At 44.1% G+C, this 24407-nt stretch overlaps 1 protein-coding gene across 1 annotated transcript in view; it reads left to right on the top strand.

Annotated features, from left to right (window-relative positions):
• Positions 1-24407, top strand: part of GALNT17 (polypeptide N-acetylgalactosaminyltransferase 17) — a 281383-nt gene that overhangs the window by 108824 nt on the left and 148152 nt on the right. Inside the window, exons 4-5 of the mRNA XM_054008560.1 lie at positions 2665-2839; positions 9477-9674. Coding sequence (XP_053864535.1) covers positions 2665-2839; positions 9477-9674 — 373 coding nt within the window. The remainder of the gene's footprint in view (positions 1-2664; positions 2840-9476; positions 9675-24407) is intronic.

Here is a 24407-nt window from a genome sequence, read left to right as displayed (position 1 = left end):
GATTTTTCTGAAAAGGGGGAGGGGAGAAAATAGGTCAATAGGCCTCCCATAGGAATTCCTAGACATGCAGAGGCATTGGCCATAAGGTAATATCATGGAGCCGTTGAGCCCTGCAGAAATGAGAGTCATTCTCCAGCAATTTGTTTTAACAATATGATGCTTGCGGTCTGTCTTGGTACATAATAAAACTTAGCTCTGATATCACATTTTTCATCAGTAGATCTCAAAGTGCTTTATAAAAGATGTAAGTATCATCATTTTACAGATTGGGAAACTGAGGCACAGAGCGGTGACGTGACTTGCTCAAGGATACCAAGCAGAGCTAGGAACAGAACCTGGATATCCTGAGTCCCAGTCACTCCTCTATCCACTGCATCACCCGGCCTCCCTCACATGGCATGTTTTGGTTGCTGTCAGAATTGCAAACTAATTTTGTACAATTCCCAGCACAATTTATGATTGGCCTATTTATGATTGGCACAAGGGAGGAGAAGTACCAACAACCATATCAAAGACTATACCCAGTGTTGTGCATTTTATTTTAATTATTCTGCATTAGTTTATTTTGTGGACAAATCAGATAAACTACCCCATGTAAGGTTTCGTGGGAAAGGGCAGAATTTCTGATACAGTCCTGCATTCCTCTTATTCTGAAAAAAGGTAGAGCATTTTTTAAAAAAACAGAGAATTAAGTAGTATTCAATGGGATAGACCTTGCAAATAAGGGTTTTAGGCCCCTAGCCTGAGTGTTTTGCATGTTATTAACTCAAAACCAAACCTTGTTTTGAGAATCAAAAACACTTGCTACAGTTTCCCCTTTTTTGCAGGCAGGTTGTATCTGGGGCTAGAAGCAGGACTGCCAAGTGTTTCTAATTTAGTTGGAAGCAGGAAGTGCTGGAAATCTTCCAGGAGAGTCTAGTCTCATGAGACTTCCAGTCCAGCTCTACAAACTCAAGAGCTTTGGTCCCAGTAATGTGTGGATAAGCACCCAGACTTTGGGGTGCTTTTCCATAATTGATCTGACACTCCAGCATTCAATATTTATTTATTTCTTTTTATATGCTTCCATGTGCATACACTAGAGATTGCTTTTACATTGCATGTCTTTTATACACCACAGGCATCAGAAAGTACTAATAAGTTTGGTACCAGGAGTGACTCTAGAAACTTAGCGCCATTACATACTCAGCAGTAGAGCGTACGCTGCCTTAAACAACTTAATTAAATGATCAGCAGTTTCCCAGTAAGTAGAAGTAGTTATAGCGCATGATATTTAGGCTCCGCTGAATGAAGCAGAAATCTCTTCATTGCTATAAATAAAAGTGTAAGGATTTCAGGTAGTCCAAGGGCAAAGTTTGTATGCAACCAACACGGATATTGATATGGCAAGGCTGAGCCACAGGAAAGGGAAAAACTGAGGGGTGCAGTTTGCAGCAATTTAAACGACACCAGCTGATAAAACTGGTCGACTGATCTCATTTTGCAAAGTTCACAGCAATCCACTCAAACCTACAGGAGGCAAAATCACTAACATCAACTATAGTAGTTCTTTGATTCTTTTAACAGTATTGGTGACATTTTATTTTATTTTATTTTATAATGAAACCGTGCCCCACGTACAGCAGGGAAGTTTACCGGGTCTCTTGCTACTCTCTGGAGCCTTGTCCCTTCACATTTGCTCTAAGCCTCTCAGTTTTTGCTAAGAGGACAGAGTGATAAAAAGCCTGGGAAGCAGAGATAGTCCAAAGAGAGGAAATAGCTGACGAGCAAAAAGGTAAAATACATTAAAATCACATTTAGGAGAGAGGGGAAAGCCAATAAAGATTAAGATTAATTTTCTCCACTGTTGGGAATTACTTGACACAGGAGAGTTTGGAAGGGAGACGACACAGCCAGGTTATGATTCCTTCATCCTGTTGGTTTGCACCAAACCAGTCCCAATTGCAGTATAAATCAGAGTAGCCTAGGTACTGTCCTATCTTATGCGAGCTGGCCATGATCCCAAAGACAATGCTTCTGACACACCCCTGAAAGCACATCCTATTCGGTAGCTGCATAGGAGCCAGTGATGCTGGCTTTACACCATCTATGTGGTGGCCATACACCCACATTCCAGCTTCTTGGTGCTGTCTGAATGTCACAAAGGAACTGGTTGGGGGCAAAGAATCTGGCCCCAAATTTACAAACAAGTATTTAAAAAGAAACTATGTGAAGGGACTGTCCAAGACATTAATGGGGGCTAAACAAATGCTCAGAAATTAGGAACAAAGATACAGAAGTAGGGGTATAATTTCAAAAGTGTCTAAGTCCCCTTTTCAAGAGGCAGCTAGGCACTTAGAAGCTTAAGACTCTTTAGAAAATGGTACTTAAGTGCCTTAGTCACTTTTGAAAATTTTGCCTTAGATGTCACAGAATATCAACATCCTGGTCAAAGACTTGTGTTTTTTGTCCTTTTATTCACTCAGCTCAGCTTTCTAGCTCCCTGAAATTCCCTTTTCCCAAATTAACATTGACTAGGCCTACTTACTGCATTTCCTACTAGCTGCTTCTCTAAGGTATCCTGTACCAGTGAGCTCCACCAGTGATAAGAGTCGATTAATACACTAGATTCCCTATGGAAACTGTTGCTCCTTTTGAGTTGGCTCTCTGGGTTTTCTCCTCTAGAGGAATTGAAGGCACCTCTGGAAGAGTACGTCAATAAACGATATCCGGGGCTCGTGAAGGTGGTGCGCAACCAGAAAAGGGAAGGCCTGATCCGAGCTCGAATTGAAGGTTGGAAAGCCGCTACGGGCCACATCACTGGATTCTTTGATGCCCATGTGGAATTCACTGCTGGCTGGTAGGTATCATAAAACAAAATCAGGTTTAATGATTTCACGGTGTGGTTAGATTATAAGGGAATAAATCTGGCGTGCTGAAAATGTATAATTTAGCATGGACATTCTTGCAAATATGGCCATTAAATTAATAAAGCTAGATCCTTCCTTCTACCCCAGCGTACCCTGGATTGGGTGAGGCAGTACACTGCAGAACTGCTAAAGTCCCTGTTTTCTCCACTCATCCTACCCCCACTCACATTTTATTCTGTTCAGATCAGTGCCCCCTCCTTGACCTGAGTGAATTCTGTAAGCTAAAAAGACGAGGCAGCAGGGAATTGAAAAAGAGAATGGTTCCAATGTTATAGGCCTTTCTACCTTCTCTCTGGGGAAGGTTTATGTTTTGTATTGGTTTGATTCTTCTTAAATTGAAAATAAGTTCAAAAGTGCAAGGAAAGCAGAAAGTATTTCAAAGGGACTCTTTCAGAAGGATTGATGCATCTAGAGCACAAAGTATCAGAGGAAATTCTATTACGTTTCTAAGTCTGCACAACAAAAAGGTTCCATGAATGATATTTTGCAACAAAATGTGTTTTTAAAAAAATTATGCTCTATGCTTAGAATATTGGAGACAGAAGAGGATAATGCACATTTCATTGTGTGATATGAAGAGAGGAAAAGAAAAAATCATCTACGAGGAAAATGTTATATCACCTGCAAATAGAAAACACATTCTGTGTAGAGTTATCGCATTTTTCATATGAATAAGGACATATTCAGAAGGCTGTCTCTAACACGGTACCTGTATTCCCATCTAAATGCTGCAATGATTAGGCTGCTAGCTTTTCAAAACTGGATTGTATGCATGTGTATGGGAAACTATAATTTACTGAACTCACTGTTGAAGCAGCTTTTCCTATCAGTAAGGAATGAGAGTAGCAGATTGCTCCTTTGACTGCATTATGAGCTTGAGCTTGGCAGACATTGAGCATCCTCACCTCTCACTGATCGCTTAGATCCTTGGCAGAATGAGCCCTGTCTGTTCAGTGGTTCTTGTTTTCACAAAGGGGAGGCTGACCCAAAACCCCAGCTCTGAACACTCTCAGCTGGAGCAGAAGCAGGGTTCCAGATCAGAATTTTGTGGCTTGGGTCCATGTCTGGTTTTCTGTGTTCATGTTTCAAGGAAATGCTGTTTGGGTACCAGCACAGCCTTGCCTGTATTTACTTTAATTTCTTATATTTAGAGACACATTTTCAGAAGTGGGGGAGGGAGGAGGAAGCAAATTGCAGCCAGAAAATTTGCCTGCACTCACTGCAAATATCCACTTGTGGAAGCAAATCGAGGATCTCAAGGGCAATTTAAGTATTCATATTGGGAAATCTGGTCCCTGTTGGGCTTCCTAAATTTCTCCAGCAAAATGTGCATGCACCATTGTGTGCAAAGTAGGTAATTGTACTCCCAAATGAACACTAGTGTGCAATTAGCCTTTTTGCATATACAGATATTTACTGTACACATTCTGACTTTGTAGGTGGAATGTCAGAAGACAGTATTGAAAACTAGCCCTTTTTCACTACATTGCCTGGTCTCATACCTTCTTGGTTAAAATGATGGGGAAAATGCTCTTTAAAACACAGCTGAATTCATGTTTATAACACTTTGTAACCACATTAAGCCACTACAAAATGGACTGTGTTGTCTCTGCATGAAAGCTCAGCTCTGGAGGGTCTTGTAAAGCCTTTATACCTTAAATTCTTCCTGGTTTGTGAAATTGCTTCTTTGTGTGTACTGTGGTATTCTCCACTGGGTCCATGAATTTTGCATAGGAATATTCAATTGCATAAGAGAGAGCCTAAACCCTAACACAGATGGGTATGTTGCTATTTGAATTCCATATACAGCAGTTGTCCCTGTAGCCTAATTGATAATAGTTCCACATAATTGATGTGTCCATGCTTCTCCCAGGCAGGAAATCCCATGAAGTGGGAGCTCAGAAACTTCTAAAGCCTCCCTGGTGGCTGACAAAGCTGCATTGCAGACCTAAAAAAGTATCCATTGAATCTCGGGGAAATGAAGAACTTTCCTTTGCCTCTGGTTTTTGTGTTCACTTTCTACTCTCCGAGTATGTTTATAAGAGAGTGGTTTAATGGATTGAGCACAGCATTGCGAGCAAGGGACTCTCAAATTCAAATGTAGGCTCTGTCACTGAGGCCTGGTCTCCACTAAAAAGTTAGGTTGAAGGAAGCCGCCTTAAGTCGACCTATTAATGTATGTGTCTACACCTGTTAATGTATGTGCCTCTAACGTCGACTTCTGTAATCCACCTCTGCAAGAGGCGTAGCACTTAATTCGATTTTCATGAGTCGACTGCGAGGTAGTGCAGATGCAGCATTGTGTAATTCGACTTAAATGGCCTCCAGGTGGTGTCCCACAATGCTCATCTGTGACCGCTCTGGAGATCATTCTCAACTCTGCTGCACTGCAGCCAGGTACACAGGAAACAGCCCCTCCCCTGCTAAAATCCTGGGAATTTTTGATTTCCCATTTCCTGTTTGATCAGTATTGGGAGCATGCCAGCTTAAGCACAGCTGATCATGGAGACTACATGCCCCCAGTGCGCTCCAGCCTGGTCTGCATGGGAGGTGGTGGATCTCATCGCTGTGTGGGGAGAAGTCTGTGCAGGCAGAGCTCCGATCCAGCAGAAGAAACTCTGACATTTATGCAAAGATCGCTCGTGGAATGGGGGAGAAGGGCTACATGAGGGACACACAGCAGTGCCATGTGAAAATAAAAGAACTTTGCCAAGAGTACCAAAAGGCAAGGGAGGCAAACAGTCATTCTGGTGCTGAACCCCACACATGGCGGTTCTGCAACGAGCTGCATGCGATTCTCCGGGGTGACCCTACCAGTACTCCCACAAGCAATGTGGACACCTCACAAGTGTGTGAGTGTAGGGATGACAAGACAATATGGTGGATGAGGAAGAGGAGGAGGAGAAGAATGGGAGACAGGTGAGCAGTGGATCCATTATCCCTGAGAGACAGGAAATATTTTTAACCCTGGAGCCCGGTGGGTCGCAGGACATCTCGGTGGCCGACCGGGATGCCGGGGAAGGCACCTCTGTTGAGTATAAAGTTACAATCAAAGTCCGGTTAAACTTTAGTGGGCGCCCACATTCGGTGGTATTGCATGTTTACTATGAAGAAAAAGCGAGGTGCTGTGGTTCTCTGCTTATAAGAGGACGCTCCAGCTATGCAGAGGGTAGCCCCTGGAAAAGACTGTTTATGTGGACAGGGATAGCACAGGAATCCTCCGTGGATATCTCTAGGAAACTTTCATTGAGGGACTCTGCAATCCTTTGCAGAAGATTTCTGGGCAGGGCAGTCTTATTTCTTCCACCATGGTTTAATTTAATTTAATTTAATTTAATTTAATTTAATTGGTAGGACACTTTCCCACGCAACTCCTGAATGAATTCTGCTGGCATCATTATGGTACACAGCATAACAGCATAAGGACCGGGTCAATCCCCAGACGCTTGCAGCATCTCCTTCCTTTCCGCCTCTGTTACCCTCAGGAGACGGATATCACCTAGGGTCACCTCCTAGGGGAAACAGGGGAAGTTCTCATTAAAAGTGCTCTTACAAGAAAAAAAAAAGGCATGTAAACCTCACACACACACACATTCTGGATCGCCAAACCACGCGGCCGCTAATGTGCCTTTACTGTGCTCAGCATGGGTTGGCAAGTAGTTAGAGGTTTAAAATGGCTGATAGGGGACTGGAGCCCCACATGTGAGATTCTGCAATTTGAGAGTGAAACCCCCCTCTCCCCCCCCGCCATTTGTAAACAGCTTTCTGTGGTGCTATGGGGAAGGGCCATTGTTTGACTAGCTACCTCTGCTCCCAACATGACTTCAGCATGTCATCAACATCTGAATGCAGACTTTCGCTGAGTAGAAGGAGGAGAAAGAGAAGGCAGGAGGACATGTTCACTGAGATAATGAACGCCTCTGACAGCTGACACAGAGCTGAGAGGCTGGAGGATTTCACTGCCCGAGAAGTTAGACATGGACAGGGAGAGCAGGAAAGCTTTCAATGAGCAAGAGTGTGCGGCGCAGGATGAGATGCTTCGGATTATGACCAAGCAGGCATGTTGAGGCATCTGGTTGAACTGCAGGAACAGAAGCAGGAGGGTAGAGTCCCTCTGCAGACCCTGGTGGACAGCCAGCCAGCATCGCCTGGCGCAGAATCACCCTCCCCAAAGCGTTCCCTGAGGCATGGGAGAAAAGTCCATTATCCCTTTCACTTAACTCAGGAGGAGGGTACAAGGAACAGAAGGTGTCCATTCACAGACCTTTGGTCTGGAATGTGGTATTATGTTACACAGCTGAAAATGTTTCTCCCATTCCAACTTTACAACCCCTTTTCCCTAAGGTTACCTTATTTTTCTGGTTTCCCTCTTCACTTATGTTTGTTAAATAAAGTAAATGGATTCGAGAAACAAATATTCTTTATTGAATAGAAGCAGTGGGCTTGGGTGGGGGGTTGGCTTTACAGGGACAGTGATACAAGCCAAGTGAAGGTTTGGGAAAGCACAATGCAGACAAGCAGCTCACGTTACTGTGACTCATTATTGAAACAGCTTTTCAAAGCCTCGTGGATAAATCGCCCCTTGCTGTGCTCTTCTTATTGCCCTGGTGTCTGGCTGCTCAAAAATGGCTTCTATGTGATTGGTCTCAATTGCCCACCCCTGAGGAAAATTTCCCCCCTTTTTTCCCCACAGATATTGTGGAGCACATAGCAGGCAGCTATAACCATGGGGATGTTGTCCTCACTAAGGTCCAACCTTGTTAGTAAACTTCTCCAGCGCCCTGTCAAACGACCAAAGGCACATTCAACCACCATTCTGTGCTTGCTGAGCCTATAGTTGAACCATTCCTTACTTCTGTCCAGGTGGCCGGTGTATGCCTTCATGAGCCATGGGAGCAAAGGGTAGGCTTGGTCCCCCAGGATAACTATAGGCATCTCAACATCGTCAATGTTCATTTTGTGGTCTGCAAAGAAAGCCCTGGATTGCAGCTTTTTGAACAGATCCAAGTTCCTAAAGATGCACGCGTCATGAACCTTCCCCGACCATCCTACGTTGATGTCGGTGAAACGCCCCCTGTGATCCACCAGTGCTTTCAACATCATTGAAAAATATCCCTGTCGGTTTATGTACTCTTTGGCAAGGTGGTCTGGTGCCAAGATGGGGATATGCGTGCCATCTATCGCCCTACCGCAATTAGGGAACCCCATCACGGCAAAATCACCCACTATGTCCTGCACATTTCCCAGACTCACTACCCTTCGTAGCAGAAGTCTGGCATTGCAAGCTTCCAAATAGCGATCGCCACTCGCTTCTCCACTGTCAGAGCAGCTCTCATTTTTCTGTTGCTGAACTGCAGGGCAGGGAAACACTCTGCACAAAGTTCCTGGAAGGTGGCTTCCGCATTCGAAAGTTCTACAGCCACTGCTCGTCATCCCATACCTGCAAAATGATGCGGTCCCACCAGTCAGTGCTTGTTTCACAGGACCAGAAATGGCATTCAACAGAGTGCAGCTGCTCTGTGACTGCCAGCAGCAACTGTGAATTGTTTTTTTCAATGGCTTGCAGCAGGGCTGCTTGCAGGACATTGCTATGTTCCACACAGTGGACCCTATTTCAGCTCTGGAAATACTGCAGGAGAAGGCGCGAGGTGTTTGAGATGTTCACAGCAAGAGTGCACAACTGAGCAGGCTCCAGGCTTTTGGGGTTATGGCGTATGCGCGGCAGTTTTAAGGTGCGAAAACCACTGAGTTGTTTGCCATTGAGCACAGTACACCATGGGATGCCGATGCAATGTTCCCATTCTCTCTGTGACAATATTTTGATCCCATGAGGCATTGCACAAACTTCCCAAAACATACGGCGGCAAGTTGCACTTTGGGATAGCTACCTACAATGCACCGCTTTGTGCATCAATGCAGGCACTGCTAGTGAGGACGCACTCCACCAAGACAATAAGCATGGTGTGGCCATGCACAATTGACTTAATTAATTCAAAGGCTCGAGGTCAAATTAGATAAAGTCAACTTAATTTTGTAGTGTAGACAAGCCCTGAATAGCTGTGTGGCCTAGTCCAAGTCACTTAACCTCTGTTGGCTGGATTCTGCTGTCCCTTGCATCTTTATAACTCCAACAAGTCACTGGAATTATACATCTTAAGTGAGAGCAGAAATGGGTCCTTTTTCTTTGTCCTGTCCTACAGGGGTGCTGTCCGAGCTAGCAGAAGTAAGGCATTCACTATGGGTATGTCTACACTGCAGATGGAGGTGTGATTGCGTGGGCTTCAGCGCGGGCTGGCAATGCCAGTACAGATGGAGGGTCCCTGGCAGACTTGGATAACGCACACTGAAACCCATGCCACCATGCCTTTACTGCTATTTTTAGCCAGCTGGGTAGATTAAAGTTAGCACAGGTATGCCAACCTGTCCTGCAGTCACACTTCCGATTGCAGCATAGACATAACCTAAGTGTCGCCATCAGGTACGTGGGTTGTTAAAGTGCTACTGTGTCCATCTGTGTTATAACAGCAGTTAATGCCCCTTTTCTGTTTCCTTTTTTTGGCCTTTTAGGGCTGAGCCAGTTCTTTCGCGAATCCAAGAAAACCGGAAAAGGGTTATTCTTCCGTCAATCGACAATATCAAGCAGGACAACTTTGAGGTGCAGCGTTATGAGAACTCTGCCCATGGATACAGCTGGGAGTTATGGTGCATGTACATTAGCCCTCCCAAAGACTGGTGGGATGCTGGTGACCCTTCACTGCCAATCAGGTATGTTGTGGAGCCAGGGACATGTTCAGTAATCAAAGAGAGCCAGTGAAATGGAATGACTCATAGAATAAGGAAGATGGCCCAGAAATTGTGGCAACGATGTAATAGACTGAGAGTAGAGTGTGTGTTCATATGTTACTGTGGTGAGGGATTTCACTTTTCCAAGGCGAGGAACATGTTATTTCACATTGCATCCATACTCAGGTCACCAGTAAGGAATCAGAACCCCATTGCACTATACAAGCACAAGTTTTAATTGTCGATTTTAAAATGTCACTTTACAAGAAAACAATTCAGGTTATTATATTTATTGTTAACTTTTTAAATTAATGGGGAATCAGGTGATTTTTCTCATATAATTTAATTTGTCGGACAACGTCTAAGCGGCTACAGGACCGTATTTACCTGCTACAGTATATTGCTCTTTTATAATGTGCTGCTATGGACTTGGGTGCTAAGGGGGTGTTACCACCAGGCATATTTTGCCTGCTGTTACAAATGTAGGCATGGGAAAACACCTACATTTTATCCCAACTCCAAGAACACAATATCCAGGCCTATAATCTATTTTCTTTAAATATGGTTTTAAATCCCTGCTGACAACAGAATGATCCGGATACCATCTCACTAAAAAGGTGTATCCTGGAAAAATCTCTCAGGCAAAACTGGTCTAATGGAGATAGAGCTAATGGCTGGAAGCTGAAGCCAGAGAAATCTAAATTAGAAATAAGGCAGGATTTTTTTTTTTTTAAAACGTGAGGGTGATTAGCCATTGGAACAAACTACTAGGAGAAATGGTGTATTGTCCATTTCTTGACGTCTTCAAATCAAGACGTAGAGCCCTTTCTGGAAGTTATGTTTTAGCCAAACACAAGTTATTGGGTGCAATATAGGGGTAACTGGGTGAAATTTAATGACTTCTGATACACAGGGGTTCAGATTAGATGATGTCATGTAACAGTGTGGCAACCCCTACAATTTCCTATTGCACAGTAACTTTTCAGTGACCGAAATGTTGGATGTGGAAGCAGTAGCAATAGAGAAGACCACAAATGCGAATTAGATGCTTAGCTCCCATGAACTTACAGTGGGAGCTGAGCGCCAAATTTCCAGACGTACCTTTGAAAGTCTTCCCCAAAGTACCTTAAAAGACCCAAAAACGAATGCCGTGGGTGGGAATGGAGAACTGTTATTGCTATTGTTCAGTTATGTATAGCATTATTATTACTGATATATTACTGATCTTTTACTAGTGCCCAGGTTCCAATATTGATGTTTCTCTTCATAGTATACAGAGACAGGCGTGGTCCTTCCTTCTAAGAGTTTACAATATAAAAAGATATGGGACGTAGGAAGAGTGAGTGAATGGGCAATGACCTGTCTAATCTATGTTAACGTACAAATAGACATTTTATTATTTTCCCCTCCCCTAAGCCTAGCTGTCATTGGTTGATAGATTTCTTATAGGTGTTGAAGGGGATTTGAAGGGTTGGATCTGAGTTCCATGAGTAGAGAGCAGCCTGGAAGCACAAAGACATGGGTGAGAAGGTGGACAGGAGAAGCTTGGCATTGTACACAGCGTGGGTGAGAAGGGGGAAACCCAATAAGAGGGAAGACTGTAGGATTGTCAACTTTATACTTGCACAAAACTGAACACCCTTGCTCCACCCCTGCTCTGCCCCTTCTTTGAGCCGCACCCCTTCTCCGAGGCCCCGCCCCACACATTCCATCCCCCCTCCCTCTCTTGCTTGCTCTCCCCACCCTCACTCACTTGCTCATTTTCACGGGGCTGGCTCAGGGGGTTTGGGTGCGGGAGGGGCTGAGGGCTCCAGCTGGGAGTGCAGGCTCTGGGGTGGGGCTGAGGATGAGGGGTTTGGGGTGCAGGAGGATGCTCTGGACTGGGACCAAGGGGTTCAGAGTGTGGGAAGGGGATCAGGGCTGGGGCAAGGGGTTGGGGCATGGGGGGGTGAGGGCTCTGGTTGGGGGTGCAGACTCTGGGGTGGGGCTGGGGATGACAGGTTTGGGGTGCAGGAGGATGCTCTGGACTGGGACCAAGGGGTTCAGAGTGTGGGAAGGGGATCAGGGCTGGGGCAGGAGGTTGGGGCATGGGGGGTGAGGGCTCTGGTTGGGGGTGCAGTCTCTGGGGTGGGGCTGGGGATGATGGTTTTGGGGTGCAGGAGGGTGCTCCAGGCTGGGATCAAGGGTTTGGAGGGTGCGAGGGGGATCAGGGCTGGGTCAGGGGTGCAGGCCTCGGGCGGCACTTACTGCTGCTTCGGGCAGCTGCCTGAGGTATGTCCCCCCTCCGGCTCCTACAGAGAAGCATGGCCAGGTGGCTCTGCGAGCTGCCCTGTCCGCAGGCGCCGCCTCCGCAGCTCTCATTGGCCGAGGTTCCTGGCCAATGGGAGCTGTGAAGCTGGCGCTTGTGGCGGGGGCAGCACGCGAAGCCCCTTGGCTGCCATTATGCCTGGGAGCTGGAGAGGGGATATGCCGCTGCTTCCGGGAGCCGCGCGGAGCCACTGCAGTCAGGGAGCCTGCCTTAGCCCCGCTGTGCCGCTGACCGGACTATTAACGGCCCAGTCAGCAGTACTGACCAGAGCCGCCAGGGTCCCTTTTCGACTGGGTGTTCCGGTCGAAAACCAGACACCTGGCAACCCTAGCAGAGCGGCTGATTGAGGAAGGGGAGGGCTGTGAAGAGAGGATGAGTCAGTGGATAGATATGAAAAATGAGGATGATGTGGTCAGAGCAATAGGCAAGGAAACTGTAGGCAAATAGCAGATGCATTGTGATTGCATTGGAGTGTGTGTGGGAGGGGTGGCAAAGTGGAGAGGTTGCAGCAGTTGAGATGTGAGTGATAAGGGCCATGGATGAGGTGTAGGCAGAGAAATAAGCCCTGATTTTAGGTGCAAGTTAGAGACAGTCTGAATGTGTGTGCGAGGGAGAAGGCGGAATCAAAGATAACCCCCAATGTATGGGTCTGAGAGATGGGGAGAATTGTGCTTGTTGTGTCAGTGACGGAGAAAGGGAGGAGGGGAGTGAGTTTTGGAGGAAAGGTAAGGAGTCAAGCTGATCTGATACTTCTCCCTCCCTCACCCATCTAGCTGCTGCCTTCGTTCACCTGCTCTGTCTCGCCCTATGGCTGCTGATCCACAGGGTCCCTGCTAAGTAACTCTTGCGCTTCTTCTAAAATAATGTAAGACCAGAACAGGCCTCTTTTGATCCAAATCTGCATTTTCCTGCCCTTGATGCTGTTTATGGATATGGTGTAGCTCTCCCATGTACTGTAGGGAGCATCTGGTTGGATGTACAGATACTTCTCTGATGATTAACAGGTTGTCATTTAAAAAAAAAAAATCCCCAAGAAAACAAATGACTAGCACAGATATCATCCAGTAATTACGTCTTCTGTTAAGGAGCGGGAGCCCTGAGTGGGGGATCTGCTGTGAGGGGATTCCCCAACTATAGAACTCACTTCTGTAGGAAATCGTTGAGGCCAAGAATGTAACAAGATTCAAAAAGGGTGTGGCTGTTTATACGGATATTGAGAATATCCAGAGGTCATAATTAATTCTGTGGATGCAATGGCTCTGTGGAGCAGTGGAAGGCATTGTGCTTTGTGTGCAAATGGTCACCAGTTCATATGCCATCTAATTTGTCTCGGAACAGATGAATATTCTTCACAGAAGCTAGGAGCTTGATGCAGAAATTATTGGGTCAGGTCCTTGAGCCTGTCTTATGCAGGAGGTCAGACTAAATTGTCATTATGGTCCCTTCTGGCCTTAAAATTTATAAATGATCAAAAAAATTGTGGAAGGATTATTAAACCCCATTCTTCAGGATTTAAGACTGTCTCAATGATCAGAGATCAGGATAAGCCCTAATGTGGAGGGCAGATGACCCCATATCTGCCTACTGCAAGGTTCTTATGTCTGCCTCTGGAGCATTTAGTTCTGGCAGCTTTTGGAGACAGGATACTGGACTGGGTGTACCTCAGGGCTCATCCACTGTGACAATTTCCATGTTCCTGACTGCCACCTTTGCAATTGTGCAAAAAACTTAGGAGGACTAAACAGAAAAGCAGAGATCTGTGAAGATGGATGGAGATACACTACAGACCTACACTCGCAGTAGCAAGAGGTGCCTGCATAATCATTTGTCTTCACTTCATTAGAGAGTCCAGTAACATGGGCACTGACCCCTCGAGCTGAGAAGAGTTGAATCACTTGAAAGTAAGAGTCAAAGGCTTAGAGAGAATATGGATTGCAGGGCAAATGCTTTCCAATAGCTATATGGAAAAGGAATGCCAAAACAGAGACAATAGCGTCAGAGTAATGTTAAATAATTTAACAACTTGCTAAAACAGCATTGTTAATATGCAACAGGAGAAGCGTTATGAGGAAGATAAATGTGTAAAATACTGCCTCTTTCCATTATAATGGGTAACTATATACAAACAGAAATAAACTGCTTCAATTATTATTATTATTAATAATATTATTTGCTGCATAGTGGTCTGAACTATACATTTTATGGCAATGTTTCCTTGAAAAGAATAGCTGTCTTTTACTCTGTAATTATGCAAGGAAACATGGGAAAATTTTAAATTATAATATACAAAACAAGGTTAAAAACATCTTGCCTATTTCATACAGTTGACCTTTTAGGATAAAGGAAGGAGATTGAAGTAAGGGAGTAAGTATTGTTTTTGGTTTTGTTTCAGTTTTACATTTTTGACATGCTTGGTTTTTAACAGGCCTTGAAGAGCCTGATCGAGACTTATGTGTTAAAAGAGATGGAAAGGGATGGTCTGACTTGCTCCTGGATATCTGGTTCTACACAATCTTTATTCTGGACCTACAGAATATTCAGCAGCAGAGGCTGGAAACAATGTGTTCGGAGACAATTTTCTCCCCTGGATAATTCACAAGAGATAATTATCCAGGCAAAGCAAGATGATGGCATACAACTCATCTAAAATATGGCCCAGCCTCAAGATGGCTCCAGGCTCCTGCTTTAAACCAAGCAAATAGGCTCAGGGCTGGATTTAGGGGCAGGAGACCCAGGCAACCTCCTGGGGTGCCGGGCTGGGGGGGAGGCACCGGGCTTGGGGTGCTGTTTTTGTTGTTAGCGACAAAAGGGAAAGCAGGATGTTTGAAGTAAAATGATTCAGGGATTCCATATGTGGGTTCATTTTTCACTAACTTCCTAGAATGTTCTGGACCTTAGTAGAATCTCGTGGAACCTGCCAGACTTTCTGAGAACTACATTTTCCTCAAACCTCCTAGAATGTTGTCAGCTCTGCCCTCGTGGGTATATAAGGGGCACGGCGTCGCCAGTCAGTCTTATATGACAGGGGTAAACCATGCAGGCAAATTGTGGATCAAAGTCATGGAATGGGCTACAAATGCAATACAAAATAAGGTATTCAAAAGTTTTACAAATGAATCGGGCCAGCACCATTTAGTCTAGGGCCAGCCTGGTATCAGCTCTTTAAATGTTTGTCTAGTCTAAGTTTTAAGGAGGCATTTTCTTCTTTAATTTCACTGGTTCCAATGGCAGTCTTTTGTAGCTCATCTTCCAAGCAAGCCACTCGGGATTTTACATCACCTACACCTTTTGAGATTGAATCCTATCCTTCTGTGAGGAATTCTTTCAGGGCTGAGACAGCTTGGGCAGAAGGTTTACTGTGACCTTGTGGTCTCCTGCTTCATCTGTGTAGGGCAGAGGTGGGCAAACTACGGCCCGCGGTCCACATTCAGCCCGTGGGACCATCCTGCCCGGCCCTTGAGTTCCCGGCCGGGGAGGCTAGCCCCCGACCCGCCCCCTACTGTCCTCCCTCCCCCGCAGCCTCAGCTCGCTGTGCCGCCAGCGCTCTGGGCGGCCGGGCTGCGAGCTCCTGCCGGGCAGCGCAGCGGCGGGGCTGGCTCCGGCCGGGCCATGTGGCTGCCAGTCCTGGTGCTCTGAGTGGCATGGTAAGGAGGTGGGGGGGGGAGGAGTGTTGGATAAGGGGCAGAGGGTTCCGGGGGGCAGTTGGGACAGGGAGCAGGGGGTGGCTGGATGGGTGGAGGTTCTGGGGGTGGTGGTCAGGGGACGAGGAATGGGGGGGGGGTTGGATAGGTGTGGGAATCCCGGGGGGGAGGGGCTTGTCAGGGGGCGGGGGTGTGGATAGGGGGCGGGGCAGTCAGGGGACAGGGAGCAAGGGGGGTTGGATGGGTCAGGGGTTCTGAGGGGGGCAGTCAGGGGGCGGGACCAGGCTGTTTGGGGAGGCACAGCCTTCCCTACCTGGCCCTCCATACAGTTACAGAACCCTGATGTCGCCCTCAGGCCAAAAAGTTTGCCCACCCCTGGTGTAGGGGATTCAGGCTTAGATATTTTGTTGCCTCTCATTTTTTCATTTGAATCCTTATTCAATCGTTTGCTGTTTAATTTAATTGTTTATGACAGAAACTTATTGCCCATTTGGGAGGAAAGTAATGATTAGAGATGAATTAATATGTGAGGAGTCAAGAAGTCTGGGACTAAGTAGCCATCTTCCTCTTGAGTACCATGTGACCCTGAAATAGGCTTTTTAAATGACTAGGTGGGACAAGGTGTAATTTTTGGATTCCATAAAACATCTCCTCTTTCACGTTTCTTCCTATAATGTGAAAGAATCTGCTATATAAAGATGTCCTGACTTTTAGCACTCTTTTATGCATGCAGACGATTTATGAATAGACCTTCCTTGCCAAGCCAACTGAGCTGCTATGGACCAATTCTGCCAAAAAGATAAAATCATGATTCCAATGTAATGGATCACATCTAAATTAGAACTCCCACCATGAGAAGTCAGTAAGTGATACTTGAAACAATCATCTTGTGATTAAATCATCACCATTGGGCTCTCTTGATTTGCATTTCTTAATGGAGTATTTTTTTTAGTTTGTGTGTGTATACACAAAATATTGTGTCTGTGTATCCAGTATTTTGTGATTATTGGTTATTGATCAGCATTTACTGGGAGTTCAAAGAAACAGAATACTTTAAAGAAAAAGAAAATAACCTAACACCTCCTGTATTGTGCAGGATGCACCAAAAGGTCACTTAGAAATGCTGTGAAATCACTGATTGATTATCTTGTCTAAAAACAGCACATTCCAAAGCTGAAATTTACCTCTCACAATGCTCAAAGAATTATTAATTTCACAGCTGGCAGAGTTTGATTTCCAAGCCTTTTACAGTGCAGTGGTGGGGTTCTCAGTTTCCCACAATTGGGATGCTATTTCAAAAGGTACCAGTTTCTCCTCTCTCATTCTTTCAGTTCACTGAAGTCAAACTCAGTGAAACAGAACCATTATAGCAGTTACCAATATTTGGAAGATTTATGGCGAGACACGCTCATCATACTCTATGCAAGACAGCCTCGTGGTTTGTTAGGATTTATACATTTGCAGGACATCTCAGACCCTGGGGCTCCAATTCAGAAAAGCAATAAAACTTAGGCTTAAATCCTTCCTTATTCAAGAGCATTTCAGCAGATGCTTAAAGTTAAGTTCCCTTCTCAAATAGGGATGCTTGTCTGACTTGGGAGTTGGAGTTGTCATTTTTTTCTGGTAGTAGTGGTAGAATATGCTAGCCCCTATGCAGAAGGGAATGTTTTGGAACTCTGCTGTATGGTCTGTGGGTCCGTTGACAATGTTGTGAACATAGCATTCCCGAATGGTTATAATGGGATTTCCTGACATTTTTGGTGTACCTTCTACACTTGACTGGACAGATCAATTCAATCTGACATGCAGACGCACTGCTGCTGAATACCTTTACTTACTTAGCAAAACGCCCACTTAATGTCCTTGAGCTATGAAAGCGCATTTCTAGGGCTGTCTCAGAGATGACAAGCAAAAGGTCCTGTTTCAACAGCCTGGTGTATATTGTGACAGTTCTGAAACAGCTAGTTGATTAAACTGGATAATGCTATATCATTTTGTTGTTATTTTACATAGTATTTCATTTCTTTGTGTAGAGAGACAGACAACTATTCATTTAAATGTAATTTTTTTTAAGGTTCATTGTAAAAATGCTAACAATGGAACTCAATGTTGAGAGTTATTGATTGCCAATAACTAGGAATGCAGGATAGATTTCTTTCATGAGAAGAAAAAAAATGGCCAAGATTCATTCCGAATTATCTCATCTGATTATCCATCACCACAATATCTGAGTGCCTTACAAACATTAATGGCTTTATCTTCACAATGTACCTGCAAGGGAGGAAAATATTATCCTTGTTATACAGATGGCAAAGAGGCCAAGATTTTCAAGAGACCAGTGACTCTGGATGCCTCAATTTTTTGTTGCCCACCATAAGACACCTTGAGAGGTCACAATTTCAGAGCATGGGTGCCCAGCACTTAAATCAAGCCTGATTAAGGTGTTTCCAATTGAACTGCTAGTTAATCTTGAAAATTCTGACCAGGGAAATTAAGTGACTTGCCCAGGGACATACACAGCCATTGGCAGAGCTGACAATAATAATAATAATAATAATTAATAATTAATATCTACCTGTAATATAGTGTTTCATCAGTAGATCTCCAAGTGCCATCCCCATTTTATAGATGGGAAAACTGAGGCAAAGTCATTGTTCAAGGTCACCCAGCAGGCCAAGCCAGGAGTGGAATCCAGGTCTCAGACTGGGACTGATAATCAAACCCAGATCTCCTGAGTACCAGTCTAGTACCCTAACTATAAGACGATGCAATATTCTGTGGTATTATGCACTGTTCTAACACAATTAAGTTTCCCTTTTGGTGCAAGGGAAAAAAATCACACTGTAAAGCACCAGTGAGCATATATATATGGTTATATCCTGCCCCCACTGAAGTCAATGGGAATTTTGCCTACCAATACTCTATAAAGCTTCACATGGCTAATCCTTCCTCCTTGAAGTTAGTGGACGCTGCAGCTGCTCAGTACCTATGAAAACCTTGCAGTCTCTTTTAGTACCTAAGGCTAGTGCAGTTCTCCAAGCCCATTGACTTCCTGATGCTTCTCCCAATCCTGACTTGCAGGTTCAATGGGAATTTGCACCCAGACAAGGGTGGATGTTAGCAGATGCTTATGCAATATTGGGGACTAAGTATGGATTTAAGTGTCTATCTTTAGACACCACCCACATTTTTCTGGACTTTGTGTTTATTGTATATTGTTATAGTATCAATCATAAGGCTTAAGTAGCATACAGATCTTGTGATAAACCCCTGCACCATGATGAATTTCACCCAGAGTGAGGGGATTATAGGTGTGTTTGTTACCTTTACATAGTGTTTTATTGTAATAAAATTTTCAGCATTTATCTTGTGTTTTTCCCCTATGTGTTCCTCTTAGACTTTGACTTGAAGAGTGAATTTAATGATAGTGAAAAGGGCCACACTGACAACACAGGAAAATGGAGATCTCCATTTTGTGTGCCAGCTAGACGTAGAAGGTAGGGCAAGCTTTCCTTGCAGTGCTCCGCTAATGTGCCACTGTGAAAAGTGCCATCTCCAGGAGTAAAAAGATAATTCAGTCATCATATTCACTCATTCAGCCGCATTGCTGAGATGGCCAACAAAGTGGTCAGTGTGCTTATGGTGTGGTTAGGTTCAGCTCTAAATATGTGATCCCAAGTCCACTGAAGTCAATGGAAAGCCAGTGGGTTTTTGGATCAGGCCCTAAGATTCTAAATCACAACTCTTTTCTAGTTCTCGAAGCACTCATCTGCTGCTGTTGATCATTACTCTGAACTTGTGCAGATTCAATCCTATTAGTAAATGTTGTGCTTGCTTTATCGCCACTCATTGGTGGATTCCATCTTCTCCCAGTCTAGCCCTTGAGAATCCTTGCAGGCTACACTTCAAGCTTGAAGTATTTGTTTTGCACAGGACAAGCACATATTTTTAGATTGGCCTCACTATCAAATAGATTTCCCAGAATAACCTCTGTCGTCATGCATTTTGATGGCAAATGAGTTTTCAGGCTCAGGGGAACTCACTTCCATGCTGCCTCGTAAGCTTTTACAGGTTAACCTATTATGGCAGCGCATCAAAACTGTAATAGATTGATTTAGGCAAGCTTGCTTAGCTATTATGAACATTTTAACCAGCATTAGACGCTTAGTGTAGCATTTTTATCAGAAGACATCTAGTAACTCTGAGTTTATGCAGACAATTAATCGTAGATGACAATGGTAGGACCTCATAAGATTAGGTAAAATTATTGTGATTATTTATTGTTTCCTTGGTATCGATTATTCTGAAAAGTCCCAGAACATCTCTGGAAACTCACTTTAGACAAAATTTAGGATTACTTTGTTTTTTGTTTGTTTTTGAAAGGATTACTGCTTTTAATGAGATTGTGCAAACTGCAGTAAGATTTTTATTCCTTTGTAACCACAGTGGAATTTTCAAAAGCTCTCAGCACCAGCCTGACAATGCTCTCATTGAAGTCAATGGTAAAACTCCCCTTGATTTCAATGTAAGACAGTGATAGACCAACACTGAATGCTTTTGAAAACCCAGCCTGTTTTTTCTGAATAACACTTTGTGTAGGTTTTTGCTTGTGTAGTATGGAAGACGTATGAATCAATGACCGCTTCATAACAACTATAGAGCTATCATCGGAGCTATTTATATAGATTTGTACTCAAAGAGGGGGAGGGGCACCTATCCAAAGCTCCTGCAATAAATTGCTACAACAAAATCAAGCTGCTCACCCCCCCAAATCCTCTCCTCCCAAAGCCCACCTCTGCAACGGCCTGTGTATATGGCTTGGCCTTGCACCTGGCCCTGAAGGTCAATAAATCTGGGTAATTTCAGACAACAGAGGAAGCCTGTTTTAGACCAAAGGGCCCATCTCTCTCTTGTAAACTGAGGCAGGTTTTAAATCTTAGTGCAGTGGCATCATGGGGCAAAGAACTGTTTATGTAATGAAGATGGAAGACTCATACTGGATCACAGAAAGTGAGGCAATAACTATACCATACGCGTCGCATGGACATTGTTTTAGTGTTTGATCCTGCACCATTTGAAATCAAAGGCAAAATTCCCATTGACTGCAGAGTATGTAGGATCAGAGCCTTAGACCAGGCTGGGAAGAGCACTTGCTTGCAGGCTTATGCATGATTTCACTGTGATTTACTGTTGCTGGAGAAGCCTTTGGTAATAAGCACCTACACATTTAAACTTTTTAATGAATAAATCATACGAGAGCCTTATTTAATGCGATTTCCAGTGATTCTGGTTTCCAAATGGGCCAGTCATACAGCTAGGTCATTCTTTTTTAATGTATTTCAAAACTTTACCCTGGCTGGAACGAAGCAGAAGAGAGGCATATGAAAATAAAAAATAACAGGGGGGGAGGAAGAAGTGAACTGATTTCTTTTTTTTTAAACTCGAAACAGATTTGGTCTGGTTTCAGCTCACAGGATGGGCAGATTTGGGTTAGAATCTTACTTTTTCGCCCACCCCAAGGTTAAACCACAATTATTATTTTTTTTACCACCTTCAAAGTATTTTATTTTACAGGAAGCTTTCACCTCCCTTACGTTGGATTTATCTTTCGGTGATAAGCTTTGCAATGACAATCCAAGCTACGTGAAAAACACAACCTAGTTGATTTTCTTGATTTTAATTTTAAATTGATTTTTAAATGAGAGAAAATAACTAACGACATATTTTGACTAGAGAACTGAGCAAGAATATTGCCCCCCCAACACACACACACTATTTATACAAGGTGACTTTACTTTGCAGAGGGATAATTTAAGCTGCCAAATTTTGCAGAGATTCCCTGAGGCATGGGAAACTCTGTGTGAGGTTTGGATAGTTGAAGGCTATCACAGCTTTGATTGTCTGTCTGTCGTACATTTTATAAAAATTCTGTGTGGTCATAAGGCAAGCAGGGCTTGGCCCATAATTTGTAAAGTGTTTGGGATAAAAGTTACCAAATAAATGGAAGATAAATAACAATAAATATTCTCAATAATAATTAAACAAACCCGGTCAAGAGAAATGTACTGAATTTGTGTCATGCTGGAAGAATTGCTTCTAAGTTGTCCATAAAGCGGATGTGTAAGTCAAAGCCAAACTGAGCCTTTTCTGTGGTCTGGTCACACTTCCCCTAGGAGAAAAGCTATATTTGATTGATTATACTAATGTCTTCTAGTTTTAAATCATAAACCGAGGGAAAATATACGGGGGGAGAATTGGCTCTTTGAATTTCTTTTTTATTTTAGCAGATGGCATTTAAATGATTGATTGGCTAAGAATAATCTATTCTCATTAAGAAGCCAAGTATTTAATGACTTCTGAGGTGGGTGTTCAAAACAAAGAAGTGATAATAGAGTCGATTGCACTGAGTGACAAAATATAGCAGCCCTTCATCAAAGAGACTTAAAAAGGAATGTTTGAGAGTGAGTGCTGAGGGCTATGATTTCCTTTTATGTGCACTTTAATCCACTGTCTTTTTCACTCAGTGGTGCATAAATAGGCATAGTTTAAATTAAAAGATCCTTATTATCATAGCCATCTGTGGGAGAAATAAGTGTGTGCTCCCTGAATGCTCCATGCTGCCTCTATACGGGAATGTTGGAGGCTTTACAAACTGTATTGGCCCAGTTTTCCCCTGCGCACCTAACTCTTCTGATCTCTGTCTTTGCCTGTCTGCATTGAGCTAAGTTTTGAAACAAGTACCTATATAGTGCCTGCAAATTGTACTCACACAGCTTACACATTTTTATGGACAAAATGGGTTACTGGAAGATAGCAGGAGTTGTCCTTAGAGCACAGAGACTGGGGTTCTGGAGACTTCAGTTCTAATCCCAGTGCTGCCATTAAATCCATATGTGACTGTGGCAAGTCACTAAACCTCTGTCTGCCCCAGAGTCCTCACTGGTAAAACAAGGCGAAGTAATAGTTACCTACTTTCCAGGAACTGTTAGAGGCGTAATTAAAATTTCCAGAGTACTTTGAAACCTTCAAATGAGAAATGCTACAGGAGGACAATTCTATCATTGCTGTTGCTCATGCACAGGTTGTCATTACTCACCCAGAAAGTTACTTGTGAGAACACAAGTACCTTAATCTTATTTCTGAAAATGTAGCCCCTTGCTATGTCTTTGTATTTCTGGAGAGATTACCATTAGAGATAAAAGAATAACTCTGTATCCATGGACCATTCAATCTCTGGCCTCTCTACTCAGACTCATGCTAATAGTGATAGTGGGTTTTGGGGGTTTTTTTTGTGTGAAGTAACTGAACTGAGACCACCAGATCTTTTCGTCAAGGACACCAACACAGTACTCATGACTTTATACATTTTGCCTGCTTTAAAATCTTTAGCATCAAAAACTGACCTAGGATCCTCAGAAGCAGCAGCTGCTGTACATGTCACTTCTCTGGGCCTCTTGTTCAGTAGTTCTCAGCTAGTCAAAGAAAACACTATTTTTTTTCCCCAGCGAAAATATTTTCTTTCACCAATTGGCCTCACTTCATAGCCTTCACCTAGAGTCATAGAATCATAGACTATCAGGGTTGGAAGGGATCTCAGGAGGTCATCTAGTCCAACCCCCTGCTCAAAGCAGGACCAATTCCCAACTAAATCATCCCAGCCAGAGCTTTGTCAAGCCTGACCTTAAAAACCTCTAAGGAAGGAGATTTCACCACCTCCCTAGGTAACACATTCCAGTGCTTCACCACCCTCCTAGTGAAAACATTTTTCCTAATATCCAACCTAAACCTCCCCCACTGCAACTCCAGACCATTACTCCTTGTTCTGTCATCTGGTACCACTGAAAACAGTCTAGATCCATCCTCTTTGGAACCCTCTTTCAGGTAGTTGAAAGCAGCTATCAAATGCCCCGCCTCATTCTTCTCTTCTGCAGACTAAACAATCCCAGTTCCCTCAGCCTCTCCTCATAAGTCATGTGCTCCAGGCCCCTAATCATTTTTGTTGCCCTCCGCTGGACTCTTTCCAATTTTTTCCATATCCTTCTTGTAGTGTGGGGCCCAAAACTGGACACAGTACTCCAGATGAGGCCTCACCAATGTCGAATAGAGGGGAATGATCACGTCCCTCGATCTGCTGACAATGCCCCTACTTATACAGCCCAAAATGCCGTTAGCTTTCTTGGCAACAAGGGCACCCTGTTGACTCATATCCAGCTTCTCGTCCACTGTAACCCCTAGGTCCTTTTCTGCATCACTGCTGCCTAGCCATTCGGTCCCTAGTCTGTAGCAGTGAATGGGATTCTTCCGTCCTAAGTGCAGGACTCTGCACTTGTCCTTGTTGAACCTCATCAGATTCCTTTTGGCCCAATCCTCTAATTTGTCTAGGTCCCTCTGTATGCTATCCCTACCCTCCAGCATATAGACCACTCCTCCCAGTTTAGTGTCACCTGCAAACTTGCTGAGGGTGCAGTCCACGCCATCCTCCAGATTATGAATGAAGATATTGAACAAAACCGGCCCCAGGACCAACCCTTGGGGCACTCCGCTTGATACCAGCTGCCAACTAGACACGGAGCCATTGATCACTACCCGTTGAGCCCGACAGTCTAGCCAGCTTTCTATCTACCTTATAGTCCATTCATCCAGCCCATACGTCTTTAACTTGCTGGCAAGAATACTGTGGGAGACCGTATCAACAGCTTTGCTAAAGTCAAGGAATAACACATCCACTGCTTTCCCCTCATCCACAGACCCAGTTATCTTCTCATA

Source organism: Malaclemys terrapin, chromosome 18 (assembly GCF_027887155.1).
Source record: "Malaclemys terrapin pileata isolate rMalTer1 chromosome 18, rMalTer1.hap1, whole genome shotgun sequence".
Taxonomy (NCBI): Eukaryota; Metazoa; Chordata; order Testudines; family Emydidae; genus Malaclemys; species Malaclemys terrapin.
Note: the sequence above shows the minus strand (reverse complement) of the source record. Positions and strands in the feature narration are given on the sequence as shown.